The sequence below is a fragment of the Panthera pardus genome, unplaced genomic scaffold, assembly GCF_024362965.1.
Source record: "Panthera pardus isolate Hobbes unplaced genomic scaffold, ASM2436296v1 HiC_scaffold_24, whole genome shotgun sequence".
Lineage (NCBI taxonomy): Eukaryota > Metazoa > Chordata > Mammalia > Carnivora > Felidae > Panthera > Panthera pardus.
Window position 1 is genome coordinate 54,835,907 of NW_026526810.1, and position 21,181 is coordinate 54,857,087.

General features: G+C 37.3%; 1 protein-coding gene across 3 annotated transcripts in view; it reads right to left on the reverse strand.

Annotated features, from left to right (window-relative positions):
- Positions 1-21,181, reverse strand: part of RAD51 (RAD51 recombinase) — a 33,896-nt gene that overhangs the window by 1,469 nt on the left and 11,246 nt on the right. For all 3 annotated transcript variants that reach the window (XM_019442544.2, XM_019442543.2, XM_019442542.2), the window contains exons 4-7: positions 17,081-17,198; positions 15,595-15,686; positions 8,081-8,175; positions 232-345 (exon numbers count right to left, since the gene is read on the reverse strand). In XM_019442544.2, coding sequence (XP_019298089.1) covers positions 232-345; positions 8,081-8,175; positions 15,595-15,686; positions 17,081-17,198 — 419 coding nt within the window. The remainder of the gene's footprint in view (positions 1-231; positions 346-8,080; positions 8,176-15,594; positions 15,687-17,080; positions 17,199-21,181) is intronic.

Genomic DNA, 21,181 nt, shown 5'->3' on the forward strand with positions numbered 1-21,181 from the left:
AAACTCACGACCCCGAGATCAAAAGTTGCATGCTCCTCTGAGCCAGCCAGGTGCCCAGTGGTTTCATTTTTTTAACACCGACTTGACCTGAACCCACAATGCAAGAATGTGGAACTAAAACTTACACCTCCCCTGTCTAATTCAAGTTACTATCAATTCTGTCACATAGCCTACATAAAATTCAGGGTAAGGGCTCTGGAACATATTCCATGTCTTCTACTGAGCACAGACCTAGATTCTACCATCATGGCTGATGCTTGATAAAGGAGCTGGGTCTGGTGGTCTGTGTTGAACCCTCGAGCATATGCTACATTATCCAGGACATCACTGCCAGAGAGACCATATCTAGAAGAGAATAGAGAACATTTTTAGACTGCACACAAAACTCAGGCAGACTTGAAATTAACAAAGAAATTACTTGGATGATTAGGCAAGAAATGTTATGACCAAAGAATATTAATTCCTTTTCTACTAAAAGTAGAAGGATTAGATCTACCAGGCAGGACTTCAGACTAAATCAAATTTAGTCTTTGAGGACTCCTGAGCCAAAATAAGAAATTTCTAAATCTAATGTTCCAAATGTTTCCCGGAAAAACCAAAGCAACATGACAGAATTGGAACTGAAATCATCATTCAAGTCAATTAAATTCATGTAAACTATTGTTATACAGGAATAAAACCTTCTGAACAGACTCAACTTGAAGAAGTTCAAGAGAAGTGTATTTCGTTTTTTTAAATAAAGGTTTTCACTTTTTAAAGTTTGAGAGAGACAGTAAGCGAGCTAGTAAGAGAGGCACAAAGAAAGGGGGAGAGAGAGAATCCCAAGCAGGCTCCACACTGTCAGCATGGAGCCTGACCCGGGGCTCTATCTCACAAACTGTGAGAGCATGACCTGAGCCAAAATCAAGAGTCGGACACTTAACTGACTGAATCACCCAGGTACTCCTGTATTTCATTTCTTCTATTTTCTTTTCTTGCTAATAACCAGTTACAGTTAAGATAGATTATAAGACATGTATCCAGTGTGGTTAAATAAGTGATACCTTAGTTCATCATGTGCTTCAATAATGATTTTTTCCTTTGCATTTTTTAAAGTTTATTTCGAGAGAGAGAGAGAGAGAGAGAGCAAGCGTGGGCGCACATGAGAGAGGGGAGGGGCAGGAGAGTGGTGGAGAGAGAATCCCAAGCAGGCTAACTGACAGCTCAGAGCTGGACTTGGGGCTCAATCCTATGATCATGAAATCATGACCTGAGCTGAAACCAAGAGTCAGACACTCAAATGACTGAGCCACCCAGGTGCCATTCCTTTTGCATTAGCATATAAGAGGACCTTTTTCTCTTACTTTCTCAAACTTTAAAAAAAAAAAAAAAAAAAAAAAGGCAAGTAAGATATCTTCTATTTTCTTAGAATAATCTTTTTTTTTTTCTCTTATACCTCTCTAACTGCTACCCTAAGATTTGAATGCTCAAAGTGGTATGAGTAGGACAACTTTTATTTTCATTAAATATACCATAATGGAGACCCATTTCTTCAAAGATTTTGATTTTATCCATCTATCAAGACACAACTAAATGCCTGCATTTTTACAAAGGTTCCCCCTGCACCTCTCAAATAGATGTGATTCTCCCTCTTGTGCACTTCTAGAAAATTTGGTTTAGGACTTTATATGGCACTTTTGAGGAGCCACCCTACCATTCTTTTACTAGACTACAAATTTCTTGAGGGAAAAACTTGGCCTCTCTTACCTAGCACATTTTTTTATACCTAGAAAATTCTGAATAAATGTTACTGAATAAAGTGTTTATCTATAACCTAAAGAGAATCATACCACTATACCCAAGTAATATTTTCATATTAACGTCACCTAAAATCATTACAGTTCAAAAGTACACCAACTCGCTTATGTCATAGTTTAAAAGAGAATCTGTTTAAACAAAATCAAGGCACTGTAATTCTTTGAGAACCATAAATTTCTATGTTTATGATCCTGTCAGTCTTTTATAGAAGCAGTCTATGTGGAGACTCTGATCTTTACAAAAGCATACACTGCATTAAACCTATTCTTCTGAGATTCAGCTTAACAGTTTTCCTCTGGCTTTTCCTCCCCAACAGAACAGAAAAACAAAGGAATATTCTAGCACTTGGATAGAGCATTGCAATGAGGTAAACCTCAATATCAGGACATCTCACTCTAACCAACTGAATTTTCCACATCATCTTTGTACTTTATGGACATTTCACCTGCTATTCTTTGTCATTATCAACACAAGTACGTGTTCAGCTTTGGCATTAAGTGGATTGATGATAATGAATTATTAAGTCTGAGCATGAAGATAATGAGATGCAATAAGGATAGAGTTTTATCTTGGAATCCTGACCAGTTAAACTGGAGATAAAATTTTCCATATTTAAATCATGGCTGTAAGAAAAAAAGATTCAAGAGGCCTAAGTACTGCACTACACTAGTCTAGATTTGCTGAAGAAACATTAATATCATCTATCAGGAAAGTATCTTTTGCTATAAGAATAAGGATGGTTAGGGGCGCCTGGGTGGCGCAGTCGGTTAAGCGTCCGACTTCAGCCAGGTCACGATCTTGCGGTCCGTGAGTCCGTGAGTTCGAGCCCCGCATCAGGCTCTGGGCTGATGGCTCGGAGCCTGGAGCCTGTTTCCGATTCTGTGTCTCCCTCTCTCTCTGCCCCTCCCCCGCTCATGCTGTGTCTCTCTCTGTCCCAAAAATAAATAAAAAACGTTGAAAAAAAAAAAAAATTTAAAAAGAATAAGGATGGTTCACCAGAAAAACAAAGAGTTACTCTGGCCTGTCAGCAGCATTCACAAGAAACACTATAGGGATCTCGATGCTTACCTTCCTGGAGCAGTGCATGGAATTTTCAATTCCCATAACATGGAAAAAGTTGGCTAGAAATAAGTATCCTCTCTCATAGTGTTTCCAGAACTTCCTCAAGAATAACCTGGAACACTTATAAAAAAAAAAAATTTCCTGGGCCTAACCAAGACTTAATAAATCACAATTTGGGGGAAGAGGTACAGTAATTTATATATTTAACAAATACCTCAGGTGATTCTTAACACGTAAGTATGAAAAACAGCTCATATAGCTTCAAGGGGGTTCTGGCATTCTTTGAGAGTATTTAAAAGAACTTTCAAAAAAGGTGGTGACACTGTAGCTAGCAATTATGGTCATGGCTTTTAAACTTTAGCAAGCATCCAGATCACCTAGAGAGCTTGTTCAAACATTGCTGGACCCTATTTTGATTCCCTAACAATTTCTGATTCAGTAGAATGTGAGTGGAGTCAGAGGATTTGTACTGTGAACAAGTGCCCAGGTGATGCTAATGTAGCTATACTGAGGACTGTATTCTGGAGAAGCCCTGAGTTATAGTAACCTGAATGTGGGTCAGTATTCTTCAACAACTAAAATGAGGGTTGTTCTGTTGTGAAGGGAAATTAGGTACTAGCTTAAGGAAGTGCTGTTACTTTCTCAGAACTATAATATAAACACAACATACATAAACAGAAATTCAATTACAAAAAGTTTTCTGATAGGTAGAAGTGATAAAATAGACTGACATTTTTATTTAAACATATTTTTCCTTGCTTGCAACTCTTGATCTTGGGGTTGTGGGTTTGAGCCCCATGTTGGGTGTAGAGATTACTTAAAAAGAAAACCTTTAAAAAAGTACAATAAACATTTTTCCTTTAGTTGACAAAACAGCCATAAACATGGCCCTAATTAATAAATACTAATTCATTCATTAATAAATGCCAAATGCCCTTTTCTAGGGCTTAGGTAGACAGTGAGTGATCAAAACAAAGCCCTGTCCTCATAGCCAACATTTTACTATCTCATCTATCCTATCTGAGCACTCATTTATGTTACTGAGCAAAATTCTAACTCAAAAAACTCAGCTACTGAAACAGTGTACTTAAAAATTAAAAGTGTGACTTCTGTACAAGAACAAAAATAACTTTGGGAGCGAAGATACAGTGTAGTACACCCATCTTTAGAAAATGAAGATCAGGGGAGCCTGGGTGGCTCAGTTGGTTGAGTGACTCTGGCTCAGGTCATAATCTCGTGGTTAGTGAGTTTGAGCCCCACATTGGGCTTGCTGCTGTCAAGCTTTGGATCCTCTGTCCCCCTCTCTCTGCCCTTCCCCCACTTATGCTCTCTCAAAAATAAACATTAAAAAAAAAAAGAAAAAAATACAACTAAGATCAGGTTGCAAACGAGTGAATCTTTTTTTGTAAGATTTTATAAGCAGACACAAAGAGCTGCAATTATGGTTCCAACTGATTTTTTTGCCTCAATGGTTTATGTTTGATACCCTGGAATCCCTCAAATTGTAAACTGTGAAAGAGAATTCGGTTATAATTCTAAAGCTAAAAAAAAATTATTTTCAACTTAGCCAGTCAAGTTTCAACTTGAGTCTGATGTCTAAACATGCAATTAAATTATATTTAATGACTAGGTTTCATTAAAATGTGTGGTAGGGACCAAATTATCACATTTGACTCTAGACAAGAGAAATTAAGTAAAACTTTGGACAGTTTATTTGAAAGATGTATTAGGGGACAGAGAAACTTGGACATTTGTTACCAACTTTAGTGAGGTATAATTTACACGCCATAAAATTGACCTGCTTTTAAGTGTATAACTGAATGACTTTTTAGTAATAAAATTTGCAGAGTTGTACAACCATTATCACTATCTAATTTTAAAACATTTCCGTTTTCCTGAAAAGATCTATCAAGTATATATGCAGTTATTTCCTGTTCCTACTCCCTGCCCAGGCAACTACTTATCTATGGTCTCTACAGATTTTCTCCTTCTGGAAATTTCATATAAATAAAATTATATAATATGTGGTCTTATGTTCCTAGCTTTTATCATTTAGTATGTCTTCTGAGGTTCATCTATGTTATAACATGCATCGGTACTTCATTCCTTTCTATTGTTGAATAGTACTCCACTGTATACATAAACCAAATTTTGTATATTCATTCATGAGTTGATTGCCAATTGGGTTATTTTCAGTTTGGGGCTGTTATAACAATACTATAAACATCCATATACAAGTCTGTATGTGGATATGTTTTCGTATCTCTTGGGTACATACATAACCGGAGTGAAACTGCTGGGTTATGTGGTAATTTTATATTTAACTGCCACACTGTTTTCCAAAGTGACTGGACCATTTTACATTCTTACCAGCAATTAGGATTCTAGTTTCTTTACATCCTCCCTAACACTTGTTACTACCTTTTTTATTACAGCTACCCTGGTGGTGGTATCTCATTGTGGTTTTGTTTTCCCCCTTGACTAATGACGTTGAGCATCTTTTCATGTGCTTCTTGGCCATTTATCTTGTTTGGAGAAACAGCTATACAAATAGTTTGCTCATTTTTTAATTGGGTTGTCTTTTTATTGTTGGATTTTAAGAGATCTTTGTATAGTCTGGATACTAGACCCTTCAGATACATGATTTGCAAATATTTTCTGACATTCTCTGGGTTGTCTTTGTACTTTCTTACTAATGTTCTTTGAAACACACAATCTTCAAATTTTGATGAAAATAAAAACATCAATTTTTTTTCTTTCATGGATTGTGTTTTGAAATCTTTGCCTACCTCAAGATCACAAATATTTTTGTCTGCCCTTTTGTCCTAAGTTTTATAGTATTAGTTTTATTTAGGACCATCATCCTTAAAATAGTAATAATAAAGTACATATACATGACATATAATTGACCATTTCAACCTTTTTAAAAATGTACAGTCCAGTGGCAATAAGTACATTTCCATGGTGTACAACCATCACCACCATCCATCTCCACAACTTTTTATCATCCCAAACTAAAACTGTATCCCTTAAATAATAACTCCTAATTCCCCTCACCTCCTGCTCCTGGGGACCACTGTTCTACTACCTTTATGAATTTGACTACTTTAAGTACCTCATATAAGAGGAGGAATCATATAATTTGTCCTTGGGTAACTGGCTTATTTCACTTAGCATGTTTTCAATATTCATCCATGTTGTATCATGTATGAGAATTTCCTTCCTTTTTAAGATTAAAAAATATTCCATTGTGTGTTTATGACATTTTGTTTATCCATTCATCTAGTGATGAATAAATGGGTTGTTTCCACTTTTTGGCTATTGTGATTAGTGCTATGAACACTGGTGTACAAGTACCGAAGTCCGTATTTCAATTCTTTAGAGCATATACTCACAAGTGGAACTGCTGAATTATACTATAATTCTGTTTAATTTTTTGAAGAGTTATCAGACTATTATCCATTTTTGTCAATTTTATGTATGGTGTAAGGGTCTAAATTTATCTTTTTGCATGTTGATACCCAACAACATTAGCATCATTTACTGAAAAGACTCTTATTTGGGAACCATTAAATTGCCTTGGCATCTTTATCAAAAATCAAGTGACTATAAATTAAAGAGCTCATTTCTGAATTCTCAGTTCTGTCTCACTGATTCACATGTCTGTCCTATGCCAGTACCACACTGTCTTAATTTTTATTGCCTCAGAGTAAATTTTAAAATAAAGAAGATTGGGGCGCCTGGGTGGCGCAGTCGGTTAAGCGTCCGACTTCAGCCAGGTCACGATCTCGCGGTCTGTGAGTTCGAGCCCCGCGTCAGGCTCTGGGCTGATGGCTCGGAGCCTGGAGCCTGTTTCCGATTCTGTGTCTCCCTCTCTCTCTCTGCCCCTCCCCCGTTCATGCTCTGTCTCTCTCTGTCCCAAAAATAAATAAAAAATGTTGAAAAAAAAAAATTAAAAAAAAAAAAAAGAAGAAAAAAAAATAAAATAAAGAAGACTAAGACCTCCAATTTTGTTCTTTCTCTTCACCTCCCCCACCCTAAGAATGGTTTGGCTATTCTGGATCCTAGACATTTCTATATAAATTTTATAATCAGCTTGTTGATTTCTTCAAAAAAGTTTCCTAAAACTTCTGTAGGGATTGTGCTGAATCCATAGATTAGTTGGAGGAAAAATTAAGACTTTAGTAATACTGTGTCTTCCAATCCATGAAGATGGACTGTTTCTCTAATTATGCAGATCTTCAATTTCTTTCATCGATGTTTTGTAGTCTTCTGTTGAAATTATTACTATTTTGATCTTTTTGACAGTGAATGGAATTCAGTGCTACTGTGAATGATGAAATTGGGTTCTTAATTTTTGAACTGTTCATTGCTTGTATATGAAAATACAATGGATTTCTGCATAGTGACACTATATCCTACAACCTTGCTGAACTAATCTAGTTCTAGCAGTTTTGTGTCTATGTAGATTCCTTAGGATTTTCTACATACAGGAGCATGTCACCTACATCTTCCATTCCAATCTGGATGCCTTGCATTTCATTTTCTCACCTGACTTCACTGACTAGGACCTTCAGTACATTCAGCATATTCCACTTCATAGAATATAAGTAGTGAGAGTAGACATCCTCACCTTGTTTCCAATCTTAAGGAGAAAGCATTCAGACTTTCACCATTAAGTGTAATGCTAGCTACAGGGTCTTTTGAAGTAAGATACTGGTCCCCAACAAAATATGGTTAAATTGTCTATTTTGTTCTTCAATTACGGCAGTTTTTGTTTCACATATTCTGGGGCCTGAGGATAGGTATGGATATGTTGATAATGTTCTATTTTCCCAATGTTCCTCTTTGTCTCTAGTAATACATATTTTTTGTCTTAAAGTCTATATTGTCTGATATTAGTATAGCCAGTCCAGCTCTCTTATGGTTACTGTTTGTATGCAATATGTTACCATCCTTTTTCTTTCAACCTATGTGTCTCTGAATCTAAAGTGTTTCTCTAGGAAACAGCATACAGTTGTAGTTTTTTATCCAGTCTGACAATAACTCATAGATTTTAAAGAAGAGCACTTTCCTCTACTATGGAAGGTCATTTTTCTGAACTACACATAACATTGGAATACACAGAAGTAAGAGAAGAGACACTCTTCAGACATACTAATAACCCTGGCAATCACTACAGTGACAGGTGAGGCCAGATTTATTTAATCGAGTAACCTACCTCTCAGCCACTGCTAGCAGCCTTTCTGGCCTAAAAGTACCTTCAGTGTCAATGTACATGGCCTTTCCTTCTCCTCCACCTCGGTCAATGGGAAGCTAGAGAGAACAAAAATAACAATGTGGAAATGAACACTGTACTTCTTCTGATATAACTAATCAACTTCCCCATTCACCCCAATTAGGCAAAGGGAAAAAATACATTAAAGAGACACTCAGAAGTAAGGAGGAGGCATTCCCTTCTAAGAGAAATACAAATAGTAGAAACAAGGAATTATGAAGCTCATGGTGACCCACACCAAGTGAATCCAGAGTCCTAACAGAGTTGGATTGCTTGGAAATACAGTTCAAAGTAGATGATAAAATTCTAAGTCTGCATACCAATATAAGACTGAACAATTCTCTCAAGAATACAAACATTAAAAAAATTTTTTTTCAGATCCCAGATAAGTTTTTTAATGTTTTTTTAAAATTTTTGACAGAGAGAGAGAGAGAGAGAGCGAGCGAGAGAGATCGTGCGCGCGAGCGAGCATGGGGTAGGGACAAAGATTGAGGGAGACATAGGATCTGAAGCAGGCTCTGCGTTGTTAGCAGAGAGCCTGATGTGGGGCTCAGATGCACGAACCGTGAGATCATGACCTGAGCCGAAGCTGAATGCTTAAATGACTGAGCCACCTAGGAGCCCGGAGTACAAACATTTGAAAGATTATTTACTACGTTAGCTTGTAAGTTTAAAGAAAAAAAGAAAAAAGGTGCTCATTCCAATAATACCTACAGGCGTTAAAAATGAACAAAAGGAAAAAAAGGAGTTTTTTAAATAAAAAAAATTTTTTTTTAACATTTATTTATTTTTGAGAGAGCGCGTGAGCAGGAAAGGGGCAGAGTGAGGGACACAGAATCTGAAGCAGGCTCCAGGCTGTGAACTGTCAGCACAGAGCCCAATGTGGGGCTTGAACTCATGACCCATGAGATGGTCATGACCTGAGCTGAAGTCGGACACTTAACCGACTGAGCCACCCAGGTGCCCTGGAAAGTAGAGTGTAAAGAAAAAGGAAAGAAACGAAAACAGTCTCATGAACCACTTAGGGAAATCTCAGTTTTGGGCTATCCATCTCATGCCAGACACCTTTGAGTTTTACAAATTTTATTTTATTTTATTTTTTTTAATTTTTTTTTAACCTTTATTTATTTTTGAGACAGAGAGAGACAGAGCATGAATGGGGGAGGGTCAGAGAGAGGGAGATACAGAATCTGAAACAGGCTCCAGGCTCCGAGCTGTCAGCACAGAGCCTGACGCGGAGCTCGAACTCACGGACCACGAGATCATGACCTGAGCGGAAGTCGGACGCTTAACCGACCGAGCCACCCAGGCGCCCCGAGTTTTACAAATTTTAAGTGAATTATGCTAAAGGGTAGTTTCCACCCTAGAAATCTACTTTGGAGCCATAATTCACCTTTAAATTCTAAGGAAAGTCCTTTAGGACATTTTACATTAAGGGCCTAGTATCATCAAAATTTCTTTTTCCTATTTCTGAGAAAATCCTTTTCAAAATTATGAAAGTACTATATGCTTGATTTAAAAATTCACACAATATAGAAATAAGTAGAGTAAAAACTAAAAGCTCTTCTTTATCCCTCCCATCTCCCAGAAGTAATCTTCCAGATCATAATCTATGCAGTTTCATACAAAGGCTTTTGGTATGTGGTTCTGCCATTACCATGTGACCTTGAGAATATTAATCTGTTTCCTTTTCTGTAAAATGTAGATAAAACCCACCTTATAGGATTGTTCTGAAGATTAAATAACTCACATAAAGTGTTTAGCACAGTGCTTGACATACAGAAAGCACTTTGAAATCTGATATGTCTACCCCTATGGTATTGACCTTAGCACTCAGTTACAGAGGCTTTGTTAATTTGGAAAGGGGAAAAAGATTGTTATCTTTTAAATCCTAAGAATCCACGGAAGGAGAAAAACATTTTCCACAGAGGAAATGTTTGGAATCACTGGCCAAAAGGACAGCAAAGGCTGACTTAGTTTTTTGGGGAGGAGAAAATCTTGAGACTCAGGGCTGAAGAAATTAAGGAATTAAGATGAATGGGGATCCCCATTTTTCTCACTGTTATCTTTAGTGCTAGCATGAGAAGAGGTTCTTTTTCAGTTATGTGACCTCTTTGGACAGAAGGGAGACCACAGGTGGCTGGGTATAGGTAGGCAGACTGACAGAAAAGTGGACAAGGTCCCAGTGTGTTTACTGAGCCAATTTCAAGGGGATGGACTGCATGCTCTGCACTCCAGCCCATTCTGTCCCCTCCATCTTGCCCTCCAGTGCCACTGCAGTTATCTTGTGTTACTGGACTGGGACACCACCACCAAGTTAGCTATTTTTAATAACTGCTTAGTAACATAATTTCACCCTTCTTCCTAATTTAGTGATCCAGGTTGTTCTGAACTATCACCATTTTATAATGCTATGGTATAAACTCTTTGTACATTTATTCTTGACTTTATGTGAAAATTGTGGAAGCCACATTTAAAAAAACTTTTTTTAAATGTTTCTTTTTGAGACAGAGAAAGAGAGCATGAGCAGTAGAGGGGCAGAGAAAGAGGGAGACAGAAAATCTGAAGCAGGCTCCAGGCTCTGAGCAGTCAGCACAGAGCCCGATGCAAGGCTCAAACTCACAAACTGTGACATCATGACCTGAGCCAAAGTTGGACCCTTCACCAACTGACCCACCCAGATGCCCCATGGAAGCCACATTTTCTGTCAAAGGGCATATATGCATTCAAAACTGCAATTTTTGATAAACTGTATTCTCTGAATTTGAAAATATCTCTAGTACTTTGAACAAACATGGGTTCTTTATTTTTGTAATCTAACTGTGGCTCTCAGCTTTACATAACTTCATTATTAGATAGAGATCTAATGTACTGGAATTTTATTTCATTAAGAAGTAAAATTAAGTTAAGAAAATCTCAAATGAGAGCAGAAAATGTTTAGATTCAAGCAGTAATCTAACATCCTCTCTATACCTCTAGTTCCAGGTCTTAGGATGGTGAAATGTAATCCTTTCTGTTATTAATGAATTAGCATGTTTGTCTCTTAAAACAAAACAAAACAAAAAAAGCTCTATAGGTGTTCAGTCAGCTGTGAATGTTCAGTTACTTTTATAGAAAGGATATGTTTGAGAATTTTGCTTCAGTTTATTGTTGACAGGCATAATCTACTTAATAAATAGTCCCAGGATAGGATTCTTTTTGCACAGTTGAAGAGCATAAGCGTGATATACGTAGTTGCCCTAATTGCTTCTCGGCCTTTTGGCTAAGATCAAGTGTACGTAGTTGCCCTAGCCACTACAGATATACTGTAAATATTTATTCCACATGAATCTCTGTCAAAACAACATGCAGAAACCATTTCTACTTAAAAAGGTAACATATCCTGTCAAACGACCCACATCATGGTGCTATATTTCCCTTTTGCTAACAGTTTTCTAATGGTGCCCAGGCAGTAATACAGCTTCTATAGCTCACTACCACTCTTCTTCTCAATGCTCCCCCCTTTATAAGTCTCAGTCTCAAAGTTCTCCTCTACCCCCAATCTCTCCTCCTCAGAATTCTTTATGAGGAGAAACAACAATGGCTCAGGTATACCTGACAGTGGAATTCTAACTTAGCTGTCTCATAAGACATACAGTGACATTTGGTCTGCAACAAAAAGATCAGTAAAGCAATCAGGAAAAGAAACAATTAAAATGAGAATTAAATAATTAAAATTAAAAGGAAAAAGGTAAATGATGAAAAAAACCAGGAGACTATCAAGCTGGGCCTCTTACTGTTCCAAACACCTTTATTCACAAAGAACCAGAGTATTTTCCTATCTCAAGAAATGACATTCACCATTTCAACGTAGAAGCTGTGACTAATGAAGTACATATCTATAACGTGAAAAAAAATAAAGATTTTGTTGGGTGACTTGAGAAAATATTAGTCTCTGCAGATATATGTGTCTTACTAAAATGTGAACTTATATAAGACACAGGGTGCTAACAAAATCAGTATTTCTTTTTTTTTAATATTTATTTTTGAGAGTGAGAGAGAGAAAGAGAGGGAGGGAGGGGCAGAGAGAAGGAGACACAGAATCTGAAATAGGCTCTAGGCTTAGAGCTGTCAGCACAGAGCCTGACACGGGGCTCAAACTCGGAAACGGTGAGATCACGACCTGAGCTGAAGTCAGATGCTTAACTGAGTCACCCAGGTGCCCCACAAAATCTGTTGTTTTTTTTTTTTACGGCTTGTAATACCATCTGAAACCATAGCACATTACATTGATATAATTAACATTTTTGATAAACTATTTAAATACTGAATAAATTATGAGGGACAGTTCAAAACTCTTTTTACAAGAGGAAAAAAAAACACAAAAGAGAACAATTTATAAATGAGTTTCAAGAACTACTGTTGTCGAGAGGGTAAGAATTCACACTAGAATAGAAAGATATTAGTAACCCTCCTCTGTCATACTGCTATAAAGAGGCAAATTTCATGTGAGTTGTCCTGAACTTCATCGATAAGCTGTGTCCATGGGAGAAGTAAGTATAATCTATCTAGATTAAAATAATGCCATTTCCTTCAAAATACCTAAAACTGTAATAAAGCCTAAAAAAATTCTTAAAAATTAAAAAAATTTTTCTTAATATTTATTTTTGAGGGAGAGTGAGACAGAGCATGAGTGGGGGAGGGGCAGAGAGAGGGAGACACAGAATCTGAAGCAGGCTCCAGGTTCCAAACTGTCAGCACAGAGCTCAATGCGGGGCTTGAATCCACAAACGTTAAGATCATGACCTGAGCCAAAGTCGGACGCTCAAATGACTGAGCCACCCAGGCAACCCTAACATTTTTTTTTAATGTTTGTTTTAGAGAGAGAGACAGAGAGAGAGAGAGAGAGAGAGAGAGAGAGAGAACGCAAGTGGGGGGAGGAGCAGAGAGAGAAGGGGACACAGAATGCGAAGCAGGCTCCAGGCTCTGAGCTGTCAGCACAGAGCCCAACGTGGGGCTCCAACTCCCGAACCATGAGATCATGACCTGAGCTGAAGTCAGACACTTAACTGACTGAGCCACCCAGGCAATCCTAGCCTCAAAAAATTCTAATAGAGTTGACCCATAGTAATGGGCCAGGTTCCAGGGTACTCACTGGGCCAGCTACTCACAGCAACATACCCTTAAACCAAGGAATGTTAGGACCCCAAAGAAGAAAAAGGGCTCCTCAAAACACTGCTTAAAGTTGCAAAACAGTGACAAATTTGTTCACTGTCCCTTCTATATCCTTCTTCTCTCTTCTCAGATCTTTCATTTTCAGAGATTCCAATGTTACTTCTCTACATAGGACTTAGTTACAACATCTCTAAATACTGCTAGACAATTTTACTTGGTTGTCTCATTACCTCAAACCCAATTCTCTAAATATGAACTAATCTTTCCATAAAAACTACCTCTCTCCCCCAAATCCTTTCTAGAGTTTACCAAATTAATACATTGTTGGGCTGAGGGATATATATATTTTTTATCATCAGTCATTAAATGCCGCCTTTTACATCTTCTACCTGTATCTCTTCAATGTGACTATTTTAGTTTATACCCAATCAGCTAATGTTTATAATAATCATCCATTAAATATCCTCAGCTTTTGCCTCTCCTTCCAATTCTCAACAGGTTGCTACCAGAGTATTTCTGAAAATATTACTTGTTATTCAAAAAAAATTTTTTTAATGTTTCATTTTTGGAAGAGAGAATGAGAACACTCTCCCTCTGAAGCCGACAGCGCAAACCCCAACATGGGACTTGAACCCACGAACTGTGAGATCATGACCTGAGCTGAAGTTGGACTAAGCCACCCAAGCCCCCCTACTTATTTCTTTTCAGTTGAGGAAGATTTTATGCCCTCCACTCTTTACAGAATCGAGTGTAAACTCCTTACATTATAGCGAAGACCTTCTAAAACGTGTTCTTGAGCTGTCCTTTTTTCTTTTAGAGATTTTATTTTTAAGTAATCTCCATACCTAACGTGGGGCTCAAGCTCACAACCCCAAGATCAAGAGTCACATGCTGCACCAACTGAGCCAGCCAGGTGTACCTTGATGTGTCCTTTTAAGGTTTATCTCCTACGACTTTTCCAAGGAAGACCTCTGAGCTAGATAAACGGGTTTATTTATTGTCTTCTCCATATATCATGCCCCTGTGCTCCTGCACTTCTGCACATACCATTCCCTAGTTAAATGCTTTTTAATTTCTTTACCTACTCAAATTTAGCATTCTTCAGGAGTATGGTCCAATCCCTTATCTCTCTAAAGTGTTCCATGATTACTTTAGGGTGAAGTAATCCCTCTCCCTAAAAAAGTTATGCTACTTCCTCCATACAATTTCTGTTATATTAAGTATGTGCTGGGGTGCCTGACTGGTTTGGTCAGTAAAGCAGATGACTCTTGATCTCAGGTTGTACATTTGAGCCCCACGTTGGGTGTACAGATTTCTTAAAAAATAAAATCTTAAAACAAACAAAGGAGTATGTCTTAGGACATCTATTCTATTGTCTCCATTGCTTCAAGTATTTACTGAGTGCAAAGCACTGACTAGGCACTAGCAGTACAGCAGAAAACAAGCCAGGTAAAGGTTTTACTCTTATAAAGGTTTTAAGAGGATGGGCTTGTAAAGTCGGGTTTGATTTTTGTATCTACCTTTTCAATACAATATGATCTCAGGCAATTAATTATCTGTGTCTATTTCCAAATCCTCCTATGAATGAGAGCATAAGTAGAAATGGAGAAGATACTTAGTACGAGGAAGAGCAGAAAACAGGAGGAGTTGGGGTGCCTGGGTGGCTCAGTTGGTTAAACGTCCGACTTGACCAGGTCATGATCTCACAGTTTATGAGTTTGAGCCCCATGTTGGGCTCTGTGCTGATAGCTCAGAGCCTGAGGCCTGCTTTGGATTCTGTGATTCCCTCTCCCCTTTTGCCCCTCCCCTGCTTGTGTGCTTGCTCGCTCGCTTGCTCTCAAAAATAAATAAAACACTAAAAAAAAAAAAAAAAAAAGAATAAAATGCAGACAATCAGCTTTACGGTATGATTTTTCTCCAGTATGATTAGCTATTAGGGAACAAGCACTCAGAAGACAGCTCTCAGAGAAGACTGAGAAGAGTTCATCCAAAATTGGCATCTGTTCTGATGGGGAATGTAAATCTGAGGGTATTTGTAAAGGAATGACTTTAATGATCAATCATAAAATCTAGACTAGTGAAGAAGGCAGGTGAAGCCTGGGGAGGCCTAATGGATGGTAAGAAAGTATCTGAAATTAAAAATCTGAAAGTATTAGCACAATGAAGAATTCTGAAATAGGAAGTCTACCTTCTAATTAGTCTTAGGGATAGAGAAAGTGCCTTTTATTTCCATCCCAAAAGATGCTTGAAAATAACAAGAATCAACTTTTTTTTGCTGATTTGGTTAGAGCCCAAAAGCTTACCTGGCATGTTACAGCCAATGTATGACAGATCTGAGTCTTCCCAGTTCGGAATTCTCCAAACATCTCTGTAATTGATCCAGTCTCAATTCCTCCTAAAGTAAGAAATATCCTTTAGCAAAATACAAATATTCAGAAACAATAATCATAGAAATGCCCTTGGAGCTCATCAAAAAGATGTATACATAATTTGGAAATCCATTTTTCAACAATCAGTAACTCCTAAAATATTTTTTATTTTGAAATATTTCTAGATCTATAGAAAATTGCCGGGGCGCCTGGGTGGCTCAGTCGGTTAAGCGTCCAACTTCAGCTCAGGTCACGATCGTGTGGTTTCAGGTTCGAACCCTGCGTCAGGCTCTGTGCTGACAGCTTGGAGCCTGGAACCTGCTTCAGATTCTATGTCTCCCTCTCTCTCTGCCCCTACCCCCTCATGCCTCTGTCTCTCTCTTTCTCTCTCAAAAGTAAATAAACATTAACAAATTTTTTTCTTTTTAATTGCCAAGAAATGTACAGGAAGATCCCATGAATTCTCACCCAGCCTCCTCCAGTGTAACATTTTATATAATTACAGTACAGTATCAATATCAGAAAGCTGTCAGTGATACAGTCATATTTCTCCAACTGTAGGTATACTCATCTCATTTGTGTATCTGTGTACAGCTCTATGTAACTGTATCACACATGTGGCTTTAACTAGAGATATAGAACTATACCATCACAAGTCAATAAGCAGTCACTTAAAAAATACAGATATAATATCACCTAGTACTTTCTAATCGTTAATTGTGTATCTAGCATTGTGCTACACATATATATGTACCAATTCACTTAATTCCAATAACCTATAAGGTAGGAAGTCTTTTTATCCTTATTATGAAGATAATAAAACTGAGGCATAGAGATATTAAGTAATTTGCACATGTAATACCTCCAGTAAATGCTGGGAGGAGGTACAGATGGGAGGGCTAACACTCAAATTTGAGTGTGATTGCTGATTGCATACTATTTTGTCTCCCCCCAAAATGAAAACTTTAAATGTTGAAATATTTGGTGAAGCACTAAGAAACAAATCTTTCAGGGCAGCAGTGTTTTCACAAGTTCAAAAAAACTTTACAGCTTTCCATAAAGTCCTAAATATTAGTGTGTACTACCATGGATTGATACTATAACCTAGTCTTCAAACATGGAGTGTTTTAGTTATCAGATTTTCAACCTTGTGTTAAAGTAGGTTATAATTAATTCTTTAGGCAGGGGGAGCTTACCCTCTGAATGTGGTATTAAATGGAAACTGAACTAATTAATTGGCAGACAATTTTGTGTAACTCAGGTCCCACCCTACAGCAGTCTTACTTCTTCAATGTGGATAGTTCTCTTATCTTTTAATCATATCTAACACACGAATTCTACCCAAATACTTTAGTTTTGTTCTGTGACCTGGATGCTTTGCTAACTGTAGTTTACAACAGAGGATAAGGGATTACCATACCTTGAAGTAGTTTGTCAAGTTCTTTGGAGCCGGTAGTAATCTGTATGATCTCTGATCGCCTTTGGTGGAACTCAGTTGCAGTAGTGAAACCCATTGGAACTAACTTGGCTGCCTCAGTCTGGGAAAATTAAGTAATGTCAAATCAACAAAATATGTTTATTATTAATAAAACAAGAACCAGACATAGAGAGGGATGAAATAACATCTAATAACATTTCTAGAATGATTTCTCTTTAAAAAGTTATCAAAATACTAATAGTTCTAGTTCTAGGATTATTTTATCTTTCTGGCAACTAAAGGGTAAACTAATTTAGGGACTCCAAGAAGATTAATTTTGAAATTACTAATTCAAATAATACATCCACATAAATAAAAAAAACAAAAAACTATTACAGACCAACATATATGTACTTCGCCTGACTTAATGACAAATGTGACAATATGGCACAAAGTCCAACAATATATTTAAGTCCTCGTTTCCTGTTCCATCAACCACAGACTTTCTCTCTTAACTTTCTACTTTGTTAAATGAGGACATTTGCCCTTCAGTCTCTTCTCCCTCCATATCTACTTTACCATCTCTGTCACCTGTACCTTTTCTCTTATACTGTCGAGGTTGAAAACATTTAAATCCTATTTTGCAGTCACTGGTAAGTCTTCAACCATCTATCAATTAATTCCAAAATTTAAAAATAAATGCATTCATAAATAATGGAAATTAAATGATACACTCCTAAATAACCAATGAGTCAAAGAAGAAATGACAAGGGAAATCGGAAAATACTTTCAGGTGAATGAAAATGAAGACACAGCATACCACAACTTATGGAATGCAGTAAAAGCAGAGTTTAAAGGGAAGTTTATAGCTATCAATGCCAGTATTATAAGAAAGATCTAAAATCAATAACCTAACTTCCACTTAAAGATACCAGAAAAAGAGTACACTAAACAAAGCAAGCAGAAGAAAGGAAAATTAGAGTAGAAACTAATAAAATAGAGAATAGAAATACAATAGAGAAAATCAATGAAACCAGGATTTGGTTCTTTGAGAAGATCAGCAAAACTGATAAACCTTTAGTTAGATCAAGAAAAAAATAAAAAGACTAGGGGTGGCTCGGTTGGTTGAGCATCTGACTTCAGCTCAGGTCATAATCTCACAGTTCATGGGTTCAAGCCCTGAGTCAGTCTCTGTGCTGGAGCCTGATTCAGAGAGAGAGAGAGAGAGAGAGAGAGAGAGAGAGAGAGAGAGAGAGAGAGAGTGTCTCTCTCTCTCTGCCCCTTCCCTGCTTGTGCTCTTTCTCTCTCAAAAATAAACATTAAAAAAATAAATAAATAAAAAAGAAAGAAATAAAAAGACTCATCACAAATCAGGAATGAAAGAGACAACATTACTATCAAGCTTACAAAATCATAACTCTATGCCAACAAATTACGTGACTAATGAAATAGGCTAATTCCTATTTAAAAAACTATTAAATATTAAAACTCACTAAACTAGAAAAATAATCCAAGTCAAGGTACAAGTGATTAGTTGAACTTGAATCTAAATTCAATAAAATAAACTGTGTGAGTCTAACTACAAAAAAAAGAAATATCTGAATACATTTATAGCAAGTACTGACATTAAACTTGTAATTTAAAAACTTTCCACAAAGAAAAAGTCTAATACTATTTCACTCGAAAACTCATTACAATGTCTGTATTACAGCTTTGTGAATTTTATTCACTGCAGAATCAAACGGTGGACTAGAAATACTAAAGTTCCAGTGTCAACAACTCAATGTCCCTCAAAGGCTTCTGCTGTCAAATTCAAATGAATTGTTTTATATGCCAGCAGTTTCAAAATCATGCTCCATTTACCTTGCTTTTATATCTGAGTCATGTCTTTCTTTAGTATTTTCTGATTTTATCATCTCTCAAATTTTCTGACCTCTCAATCTTACCATGTGTTCTACTGAAACCCTTCTGCCTGAAGTTCCTTTTCTTTTCCAAACTGGGGTCTTTGCTCTCTAGACTAACTACTGTCTAAAGACACTCCTTCACTGAGTTCTTAGGTTGGAGTCTAACCTAGATCTTTGGTTTTCCACCTTCGTTTTGTTAAAAGAATATCATCAAGTACCTTCCTAAGAAAGTGGATACGAGAAAAATGTTCTGAATTCTTGTATTCCTGGGGTGCCTGGCTGGCTCAGTTGGTTAAGCATCTAACTCTTGATTTCGGCTCGGGTCATGATCTCACTCACGGTTGGTGGGTCCAAGCCCTATATCCCATTTTGCACTGACAGTGCAGAGCCTGCTTGGGATTCTCTCTTGCTCCTTCTCTCTGCGCCTCTCCTGTTTGCATGCATGCTCTCTCTCTCTCTCTCTCAAAATAGATAAACTTAAAAAAAAAAAGTGAATTCTTGTATTGCTGAAAATGTTTTATTCTGCCTGAATAATTAATAAAACTGCTACAAACAGAATTCTAGGTTAAAATTATGTGCCCTTAGAACTTTGAAGACACTGCTCTACTAGCTTCTACCTGCTAGATTTCTGAAAAGAAATGTGGTCTTTCTGATTTTCTGTTCCTTTAGAGTTGCTTTTTTTCCCCTCTGAAATCTTTCAGAATCTTCTCTTCATGATTGGTATATTGAAATTTCACACTCACATGTCTAGGTGTGGGTCCTTGACACTCCATGAGGTCATACTATATGAGACTTCTGCTTCCCTTTAGCTCTGGAAATTTTTTTAATGTTTGTTTATTTTTGAGAGAGACAGAGTATGAGCAGGGGAAGAGGAGGGGTAGAAAGAGAGGGAGACACAGAATTTGAAGCAGGCTCCAGGCTCTGAGCTGTCAGCACAGAGCCCGACATGGGGCTTGAACTTGGGAGCCATGAAATCATGACCTGAGCTAAAGTTGGGCAATTAACCAACTGAGCCACCCAGGTGCCCCGGAAATTTTCTTAAATTATGTCTGTGATAACTTCTTTCCTTTTTTCTATGATCTTTCTGTAACTTCTATTAAATGGACAGATTGCTGGATAGATCAATGAACAGACAGGTGATAAGTCAAATATATTAAAATGTTAATGGTAGAGTCTAGGTGGTGGGTATATGAGTTTTCATTATAAATTATTTCAGCATTACAGTAAGCTTTAAAATTTTAAGAACAAAACACTAAGGAAAAAACACAGGAGATGCTTTCCCTGTTTGTCATTTTAACTCCTACATTTTCTAGTCAATGAGCTCCTACAGGAACGGAATGGTAAACAGTGAAATGTTAAGTAAAAACCATGCAAATGCCTAATCTGGAGAACTTTACTTTTACTCTCACACTTACATAATAAATTTACTTTCGTATGTGCTAGGTGAAATCTTAAATCTATAGGCTTTTTTTTTTTTTTTTTTGCAATGTTTCAGCAGCTTATTTATTTTGAGAGAGTGCGAGAGCGCAAGAGCACACGTGCACGAACAGGGGAGAGGCAGACAGAGAACCCCAAGCAGGTTCCACGCTGTCAGCTCACAGTCTGACTTGAGGCTTGATCCCAAGAACCATGAGATCATGACCTGAACTGATATCAAGAGGTGGACACTTAACCAACTGAGCCACCCAGGTACCCCCTTAAATCTACAGCCAAGAACTACCAAACTCTTGAACACGAGACATAGAATAGCAAATAAAAATATATAGGAGCGACTGGGTGGCTCAGTCAGTTGAGCATCCGACTTCAGCTCAGGTCATGATATTGTGGTTCACGAGTTTGAGCCCCACATCAGGCTCTGTGCTAAAAGCTCAGAGCCTATAGCCTGCTAAGGATTCTGTGTCTCCCATTCTCTCTCTGCCCCCTCCCCTACTCACTCTCTCAAAAATAAACATTAAAAATTTTTTAAAAACATGTAACAAAAAATATCTGTGCTGAATCTGTCACTGTTCATAGTACATCAAGAGAACATAGTTCAACAAAAGCCAATTACAAATAAACTTTGAAATGTGGAAAAGACCACCTAAGAATTTTGCACCTTCTGAATCAATTATTTCACTCACAAAATCTTTGTCTCTCAACCATTTCGACAGATATACTGAAAATGGATTTTATTTTCCTTTCTCCACTATGATAGTAGGTA